This window comes from Centroberyx gerrardi, chromosome 2, assembly GCF_048128805.1.
Source record: "Centroberyx gerrardi isolate f3 chromosome 2, fCenGer3.hap1.cur.20231027, whole genome shotgun sequence".
Lineage (NCBI taxonomy): Eukaryota > Metazoa > Chordata > Actinopteri > Beryciformes > Berycidae > Centroberyx > Centroberyx gerrardi.
In genome coordinates this window covers 37964649-37974648 of record NC_135998.1, presented here as the reverse complement: position 1 = coordinate 37974648, position 10000 = coordinate 37964649, and the positions used below count along the sequence as shown (strand labels likewise).

The window sequence follows — 10000 nt, the reverse complement described above, 5'->3', positions numbered from 1 at the left end:
TTTTAAATTATATTTATTTTAAATTATTTTAAAAGCTTTATCTAATTTTTTTTTTACTGTTTCATTTAAAAAAAAAAAGGAATAAATGAAGAGGTCCATTCTGGAAAATAAAAAATCAAGCTGCACTTATTTTATCTTGTGAAAAAAAAAAAACAACACAGAACAAAAACAGCTGGTCAAACTTTTAATTTTGATAATTTTCCTGTTCCTCATATTTATTTTCTTTGTTTTTCTGCTATTTTTTAAAAAAGTATTTTTTTCCCATATGCAGTATATACTGCATATATATATATACACATCATATATATACATATAATTCTTTTTTGTTTGCTCTTTCGATTTTCCTGTTTTTCTAATTATTTCAAAAATGTATATTTTTAGTGGGCTTGCAACACATATGTTGTTCTTAGTCTAACTTCTTTTATTATTATTCTCCCCAAACTTTGCTGCCCATCATACTTTCACCTACAAACTTCATTCAAACTTTCAAATGTTCAGCTCATCCTGGAATGAGGGGCGTGAATTCAACTTGTTCATACTCTTTATACTTTTTAAAGATATTTCACTTTTATCACTAATTAATTCCACATACACAATCATGGTGGAATGTTCACAGCAGGTGATGTCATCAACTGCCACAGAACTCATCAACTGTCACAGGCTCGGCTGTGCAGCCACACACACACACACACACACACACACACACACACACACACACACACACACACACACATCTGTCTCTCTAACTGACCACCTGTCTTAACACCTAGTACACCTTAGCAACCACTTAGAAACACCCTAGCAACCACTTAGTACACCTTAGCAACCACCTTGAAACACCCTAGCAACCACCTAGAAACACTGTAGCAACCATGTAGTATACCCTAGCAACCACTTAGAAACACCCTAGCAACCACCTAGAAACACCCAATCACCTTTTACATCCTAGCAACAACCTGTCTAACAAATCATCTGTCTAACTGACCACCTGTCTAACAGATCTCTACTACGCACCTGTGTAACTGTCCACCTGTCTAACTAACTACTTGTCTAACTGACCATCAGTCTGACTAACCTGTCTAACTAGCCAACTGTCTAACTGACCACCTGTCTAACTGACCACCTGTCTAACTGACCACCTGTCTAACAACTTGTCTAACTCACTGACCTGTCTAACTTAAAGGATACGGCTGGTGTTTTTAAATACATTTCGTATCATTAACAAATCCTATGAATAACAAAATCAACAATGTGTTTCCTCTACTCCCGTTACTTTCCGACGTCCCACGTACCGTTTTCAGCCTTCGAACCGGAAGTAATTGGCTCCAGTTGTAAACTAAAAACCTTTAAATGACCACGCTACGTCATCACAAGAATCCCCACGTGAATGCTATCAATCTCCGCCCAATACCCAAGTCTCCCACACCAATTTCAAAACAAAAGTCCTTGAAAATCGCCCCGTTCAACACAAGATCTCTCAATAACAAAAGTCTTATTCTCAATGAATTCATCACCGACAATAAACTGGATTTACTCTGTCTCACCGAAACCTGGACTACCCTGTCACTAAATCAAACGCCCCCTGCTGGATATTCATACATGGCCGACCCACGCTCTGAGGGCCGAGGAGGAGGAACTGCTGCCATGCACCAAGATCTAAACCCCAGACCACTCTCCATCCCTGCTGCTCAATGTTTTTATGTATTTTATATATTTATTTTATTTTTCCCTAGCTGTTGTAAAGTGTCTTTGAGTACTATGGTGTTTAAAACCATAGATCTTATAGAAACCAGTAGAAACCAGTAAGACCAGTAGATCCATTATAAATCAGTAGAAACCAATAGAAACCTGTCGTAGGCTCCAGCATGGTGACCGTAGTCGAGCTTTTTAAAGTCGGTGAAGCTGCGGTCCGTGTCGGGCTTCAGACGCAGCGCTCCGTGCCACAGATAGTTCCCGCTGCGCTCGTACAGGAACACCACCTGGACAAAAAGGCAAGTCACAAAATGTCGAAAAATATTTGGCACAAGAGGACATATTAGAGGAACACCACCGAGGAGAAAATACATTAAAAAAAAAATAGTTCTGATGATAAAAATATAAAAAAATGAAAACAGAATAATAAAAATAAACATAAAACTGAAAGGAACACCACCTGGACAAAAAGTAAAAAAATAAATAAATAAATGAATACTCTGCTCCACCTCGGACCCCGCCCCCTGCTGTGCAAGCGGCCACTCTTCGTTACGTATGGTGCTGCGTATCAACAAGTGCCGAGGGGAAGTGAAGGAGGGCCCGTCACATGACTGGTGAAGCTTGTGTGTGTTTTGTGGTTTTTTTGTTTGTTGCTAGCAGTTTTTTTCTGTGTTTTTTCTACTTTGTCGCTTGTTGCTAAGCAGATTTTTTTTGTTTAGTTTTTATCAACTTCGTTGCATGTTGCTAGGTAAATTTTAATTTTTTTCTACTTTGTCGCTTATTGCTAAGCAGAGCACTAGTTTGGTGCTTGTTGCTAGGCAGATTGTTTTTAGGTTTTTTCGTGTGTTTTTTTTTTTTTTCTCTACTATGTTGCTTGTTGCTAGGCAGATTTTTGTGTGTGTTTTTGCTTGTTGTTTCACCATTAGATGTCAGGCTTCACCTCAGATTTGGGTTTGGGGTTTAGTTACTCTTTAAGTTTTGGGGATTTTTCTACTTTGTCGCTTATTGCTAGGGTTAGCTTTGCTTTTTTTTTTTTTTCCTAGTTTGTCGCTTGTTGCTAGGCAGACTTCCTGCTCACCTGGATGACTTGGCCCTGCAGGCGGAACAGGAAGTGCAGGGGAATCTCCTCTCCTGATAGGTCGTCCAGACTGGCCAATCGCGGGTCTTTTCCTCTCAGCTGCAGCAGCTGGAAGCCTTTCTGCTCCGCTGCAGACAGCAAGGTGGCCTGGAAGGAAACGCAGTATTTTATTCAAGTATTTCTGTGTTTCGTAGTACTTTATTACTGACTGCTATGATGCATGATAAATTTCAGAGAAATCTGACAATAAAGTCCTATCGTATCCTATAGTTTATTACTACTTTTCTACTAACTTTTCTAGTAATATTTCAGTATTTTCTGGTTGTATTTTAGTTTTTTGTAATATTTTTTCAGCATGCTGAAATGCAGTATTTTATTCAAGTATTTCAGGAGTTTCTAGTAGTATTTCAGTATTTTCTCATATTTTCTAGTAGCGTTACAGTGTTTTCTAAGATTTTCTAATACTATTACTACTACTAGTATTATACTGCTATCTCTTAGTGTTTTTGTATTTTCTAGTAGGATTTCTGGGTTTTGTAGGATTTTCTAATAGCATTTCTGTTATCAAGTATTTTCTAGTAGTATTTCAATATTTTCTACTAGTATTTCAATATTTCCTACAATTTTCTAGCTGTATTTATTTTGCAGTAGTATTTCTGTTTTCTAATAGTATTTCAGTGTTGTCTAGTAGTATTTTAGTATTCTGGTGATATTTCTGTATATTGTAAGTATTTCTGTATTTTATAGTATTTTATAGTAGTATTTCAGAATTTATAGTAGTATTTCAGTATTCTTCAGTATTTGTTTAGTAGTATTTGAACACTTTCCAGTATTATCTAGTATTTCAAGTATTTTTCAGTAGTATATTTTTCTAGGGTTTTCTTGCAGTATTTCAGTATTTTGTAGTATTTTATGATATTTTCTAGTAGTTCTTCAACATTTTCTAATTGTATTTCAGTATTCTCTAGTATTTACCTAGTAGTATTTCAGTATATCTTAGTATAATAAAAAAATATTTTGTAGTATTTTTAACAGTATTTCAGTTTTTTGCATTTTTTTAGTATTTCAGTGTTTTCAAGTATTTTATGGTATTATTCAAGTATTCATTTAAATATTTTCAAGTATTTTGTAGTATTTTTAATAGTATTTAAATATTTGCAAGTATTTTATGGTATTATTCAAGTATTCATTTAAATATTTTCAAGTATTTTGTAGTATTTTTAATAGTATTTAAATATTTGCAAGTATTTTTTAGTATTTATTTGTAGTATTTCACTGTTTTCTAGTAGTATTTAAGTATTTTCAGTACAACTTCAATATCCCTAGTATTTTCTAGTAGTAGTTGTATTTCTTACTTCTTACTTTATTTGAAGTATTTCCCACCAGTACTGCAGTATTTCGTAGTACTTTCCACTCACATCGTACTTCCACAGGTTGGCCAGCAGAGCGAAGGACATGATTGGCCGGCCAGTGCACAGGAAGCTGCAGTGCGGCTCGCGTAATTGGCCATCCCGCCGCAGCAAAGCATCCTGGGAGAGCCGGCCGAGGGAGGCGGAGTCAGCCAGGAAGAGCGGCCAATCGAAACGCCGCACCAGACTCAGGAACTTTTTCACCGTTTGCTGCGGAAAAAGAAGAAAAGAAGAAAAGATACTTTGGAAAAAGATATTTTTTTCCACTTTAAAATATATCTTTTGTTCTCTTTTTTCCACTTTAAAAATTATTTTTTTCCACTTTAAAAATTATTTTTTTCCACTTTAAAAATGACTTTATACAAATTAAAAAAGTCCTACCAAAATCCAACAAAAAGCACTACTAAAGTACTACCATAGTACTATAAAACTACTATTGAAGTACTACCGAAGCACTACAAAAATTGCATCCACAGGTTCACAGTACTACCAAAATAGTACAAAAGTACTACCAAATTAAAGCTGCAAGCAGCCTTGAAAGGTATCCACAGCGCGCGACCGCCCGGTACAGCGACCGCTTCTGAAAATCACTCGGGACTCAGGACCGCTGTGAGAAGTGTCCACGAGCTCTTAGGAGTGAATCCAAGTCACAGTTTATGAGCAGCTGTGTGATTTCCAGCATTAGCGGTTAGCTTAGCACAAACTGAAATTGGAACTGTGTTGTCATTCTTTGGGCTATCAACACCAAACTTGGTACGGTCCCTAGGGATGTTGTCACTAATGTGCCCACCAAGGTCACACCACTGTGAAGTGGACTTGTGATAGATTGAATAATGTCAGAATCTGATTGGTTAATAACTCCGCCATTTTTTACCCAATCATTATGAAAAGTTGGCGTTTGCTGCCATCTTGGAAAGCGACAGACCTTATGGGTCCTTATAACAAATTTGTTCAGCATGCAAAATTACACCTACACACCAAGTTTCAAGTGTCTAGGTCAAACGGGGCGGCGGGGCTGACTGTTTAAGTCTGACTGCATGTTATAGCGCCCCCTGTGGCCGAAGTGCTACCAAACCGCTCGGACACCTGCTTCCCGGAGTGTGCTCTGGAAAACTTCTACCAATCAGATGCTGAGCTAGAGCCAATTACAATGGGGGAATAATAATTAGAAGAATCTGGCCAGAAACAATAGGCATTGGGAACACCCATATCTTGGAGAACAGGACTCCCCTTGCCTCTTTGGTGATAAAGGAGTTGGATGTCCTATCTAAACATTATGAAAGGATCAAAACGCATCCGCAACTAAATCCATACAATCCCTATGAGGAAACCGAGCCTCTAAACAAGCAGTTTGGATTTCCATAACTTTGTGGCATCACAAAGGTACGTTTCACTCTTGAAACGGTTAGCCAATCAGAACAGAGGGTCGTTAATATTAATGAGCCTTAAAGGTACAGCGACAGAAACGGCCTGTTCTTGGTAAGGCTCAGAGAGATGCTGGAAAATGAACGTGGAGAAATGGATTGAGAGTGTTTTTGGTTCATGACACCACACACACAGCTCTGAATGGACAGAAAGACACAAAATAAAACTCTGGAAAGTGGAAAACATTTTCCCACTCTAAAAACCACAAAATTCCCACTTTCTACTTTAAAAAAAAATACTTTTTTTCCACTTTAAAGGATACAGCTGGTGTTTTTAAATATATTTCTTGTCGTCAACAAATCCTATGAAAATAACAAAATCAACAATGCGTTTGCTCTCCTCCCGTTACTTTCTGACTTCCCACGTTTCGTTTTTAGCCGTCAACCCGGAAGTCAGTGGCTCCAATTGTAAGATAAAAACCTTTAAATACAGCTCACAGAGACATAGTTTACATTTTAAAAATCTCTAACTGTTACCATGAAAAGTCAGACTGTTGTAGTTATTACCAAATCAAATTCAAATGGGAACAAATTCTTCATTACGCCGGGGACTATTTTCTGTGCTACGGAACTACTTTCCTGAGATGGAAACGTGTTTACGGCCGGCTTATTAAGTCGTTTGAGGAAAAAGTCGTCCGGCCCGGTGCATCGTGATGATGAAATATGCTGCAGAGCAGCAGCATGGCTCTGTGACGGGGTTTAATAGTTTTTAATACAATGCAGTTCTATGGCTGCTGGGACATGAGGCTGCACTGGGACCGCTACATGGACCAGACTTGTTGGCAAAACAAATTCATTGCTGATTTTGTTATTTTCATAGGATTTGTTGACGGTAAGAAATGCATTAAAAACACCTGCCTGATCCTTTAAAAACAATATTCTTCCACTTTTTGTGCTTGAAAAAATACTTTTTGTTCACTTTTAATAATACTTAACACATTTCCACTTTAAAAATACTATTTTCCATTTTCAAAAAATACAATTTTTTTTATCACCACTTAAAAAAAAAAAAAGTTCCCTACCAAACGTTTTTTGTACTACCAAAGTATTATAAGAGGTACGACATAAAATACTGTGACTCACCCACTGGAGGTCGCTGGCGGTCAGCTGACCGGTCCGAGTCAGGATATGAGGGCCGGGCTAAAGAACAGAGGCATCATGGGTAATCACATCACATTAAATCATCACATTTCATTTCTATAGATGCATTATGTTGATATATTTATATTTGTACATATTTATTTGTATTTTTTATTCATTTATTTATTTGGTAATTTTTTCAATGACTTCCATTTTCTCTCTGAACTTTTATTCATTTTTTTTAACCTTTTTCTTTTTCATTCATTTATTTCCCAATTTATTGGTATTTGTTTTAATTTTTTTACTCATTTATTTCCCAGTTCATTTATACTTTTATTTTCTCAATTATTTATTTCCCAATTTATTTATACATTTTTCCACTCATTCATTTATTTTGCAATATTTATACTTTGACATTTTCCATTATTTATTTTGCAATTTGTTTATAATTTTATTGATGTTTTCATTTATTTATTAATTTATTTGCCAATTTATTTATACTTTTATTGATTTACTTGCATATTTATTTACTAATTTATTTACAATTTAATTGATTTCTTTCATTCAGTTACTCATTTTCCAATTTGTTCACAATTTGATTGATTTTTTCATTCATTTATCCATTTATTTCCCTATGTATTCATATGTTTACTGACTCAATCATTCACTCATTCATTCACATAAATTATTCACATTTTTTTGACTTATTTACTTTCTCATCTCCTGCTTTCTCTGCGCATGTAGCTACAACTACCCTATAGTGATTTCCACTGATTTCTCATTTCTGAAACGAACTAGGCTATTCCTTTAAAACGGATAACCGCAAGAGTGAGGAATGTCGTAACCGCTATTTTGGAGTTGAATATGAATGTAGAACGTATTCAAAATATGAAAAACATGAATATTCCGTTACCTTAGAGACATATTGCCGGTAATAGTAAAGCTGAAACAGCAGGAAAACCGAGCTGGTGGCGACGAGCAGCGCTAAAATCGCCGTTTTATTAAGGCGAGGCATCCGGTAACGGCTGTTTTTTTTTTACCGACGGATCTCGCGCACGGGTGTCATGTCGTTAACGCGAAATCCGAACGGCGCAGAAGCGGGAAAAAGGGCCGAAAAGAGCATTATTTGCTGGGAGATAATATCCAAAACAAACCAAGGCGAAGTCCGTCTGGACAGAGGAGAGGAGGCTCACTTCCGGCTCACGGTCCTTTCAGAATAAAAGGCTCAATTGTACCGCATTTAAATGTTAGCTAAAATATTTCATTTTGTAAATGCAAACAAAAGGAAGCTGTGTCAAGTTAGAAAGAGGAAAGTAGGTTCACTTCTGGCCCTCGTTCCTTCAGAATAAAAGGCTCATTGTACTGCATTTAAATATTGGAAAAACAAAATAATTTGTAAATGGGAAAAAAAACCAAAGCTTTTTTTTGCAAGCTGGACAGATGAAAGGAGGTTCACTTCCGGTCCCCGTTCCTTTCAGAATAAAAGCCAAATTTTTTCAAGCAAAAAAATCATGTTGTAAAAGGAAATAAAATGAAGCTTTGGCCTTGAATTTCATTTTAGAAACCAAAAAATAAAAGGAAATTCAAAATAAACACTGTCCATTTGTCCAATCCGTTGGTTCTTTTCAAATTCAAAGCGTAATTGTACCGCATATAAATAATGAAATAAAAACAGTAATTTTGTGAAAGAAATTAAAAAGAAGCTGTCAAGTTAGACAGAGGAAAGGATGTTCTTCCGGTCCCCGCTCCTTTCAGAATAAAAGCCTAATTTGTACAGCATTTAGAGGTGAGTTCCATTTGGCCAAAATTCGTCTTCTCCTTCGTTCTTGTCTCCTCATTACTGAGCCGCCATCCAGCTGGTTAAAAGACGCATGAAGGATCCTTCATGTTTCCTCGCCTCCGTCAGGGGAGACTCAGGTTTTTCCTCGACGCGGAAATAATGACAGAAGATAATACACATGCCTGTAGCCTGTAGGCTAAACCAGCTCTACACTGTCAGAAATATGTAGAAAATGACAGATAAAGTCCTTGATGTGTCTCTCATTCTGTCTTAAACTTTCTTGTGTTTTGTGTGTGTGTGTGTGTGGAATTGCTCTTCAGGGAGAATACATTCTTACTAAACCTCATTAACAGCAATTCATTGTGTATTTTGCACATTATATTCTTACAGATGGATCTATGGTCATTTAGAGGAATAAAGAGAATCAAACATTGGTTCGTTGCTAGTGAGATGTCAGCAGCTGACAGGATCATTGTTTAACCCAAGTCGGAAAAAAGTTGGACAATAACACACAGATTCACATCAGCTTAATACATTTCTTTTAGGTGTTCTGCCTCCACGAGGAAGACGAGGTTCATTAGGGACAGAGATGAATTACACATTAATCTGAACTTTGTGAAAAGTTTCTATGTGATAACACTGACAGCTGTCATCATGGAGGGGAAGGAGACGCTGTGGGCGGAGCTTCAAACGTCAGTTCAACATGGCTGTGCGAGGACGCTCCCTCTTCCTCAGCTCCTCGCATCTCCTCCTCGTTTCCCCTGTGAAACTGAAAATTAAATGATAGAAATAGATGTGATGAAAATGCATGTGAATTGAAAAACTGAGTGATAAACTGCCAAGTGATTTGATGAGAACAGAGCCATTTTCATCATTTATCACCTCTATCATTCAACATTGCCATTTATCATTTATGGCGAGCCCCAGAAGGGTGGAAGTAACAAAAATGTGCTTTAGAGGTGATGAAAATGAATGTGAACTGAAAAACACTGTGATGAAATTGCATGTGAACTCAAAAAGGCAGTGATAAAGTGACTTGATAAATTCAGAGATTGGATGAAATAGCTCAGTGATTTATCATTTACCATGAGTCATGTTTGTTACTTCTGCCCCAAGTAAGTAGTTTTGTTCCCTCGCCCTCACACCTGAAGTCAGTCAGAAACCACGCCCACTGAAGTTCGGCGACTCTCTCGCCGGTCGAGCCGCTTCTGCTGTTTTCAATGGCAGGTGAAGAAAAGGGAAAAAGAAAAGAGGAAAGTGTCTCATATCACATCAAAGTTTTGAACCCCATACAATCTCATTTTTCTGGATCCCCAGGCTAAACTGGTGCAAGGAGACCGGAACAATGACCAAGTAAGTACAAATAACTTTTCACACTATGATACAAAAAGCGAAAGCATTTTGTTGTTTTCGTGTGTGAAACGGTGTCTGGTCCAGATTCCATGTGGTTTCTTTTTCTTGAAATCTGGACCACAAATAGTTGAAAAACAAGAGGTGAAGAAGCTTTCTCCATCTGTTGGTCTCAGTAATGTAAAGG

At 37.0% G+C, this 10000-nt stretch overlaps 1 protein-coding gene across 1 annotated transcript in view; it reads right to left on the bottom strand.

Annotated features, from left to right (window-relative positions):
- Positions 1-7848, bottom strand: part of fktn (fukutin) — a 13468-nt gene extending 5620 nt beyond the window's left edge. The window contains exons 1-5 of the mRNA XM_078286313.1: positions 7597-7848; positions 6687-6743; positions 4189-4389; positions 2771-2917; positions 1849-1979 (exon numbers count right to left, since the gene is read on the bottom strand). Coding sequence (XP_078142439.1) covers positions 1849-1979; positions 2771-2917; positions 4189-4389; positions 6687-6743; positions 7597-7698 — 638 coding nt within the window. The 5' untranslated portion in view covers positions 7699-7848. The remainder of the gene's footprint in view (positions 1-1848; positions 1980-2770; positions 2918-4188; positions 4390-6686; positions 6744-7596) is intronic.
- Between the last annotated feature and the right edge of the window lie 2152 nt (positions 7849-10000).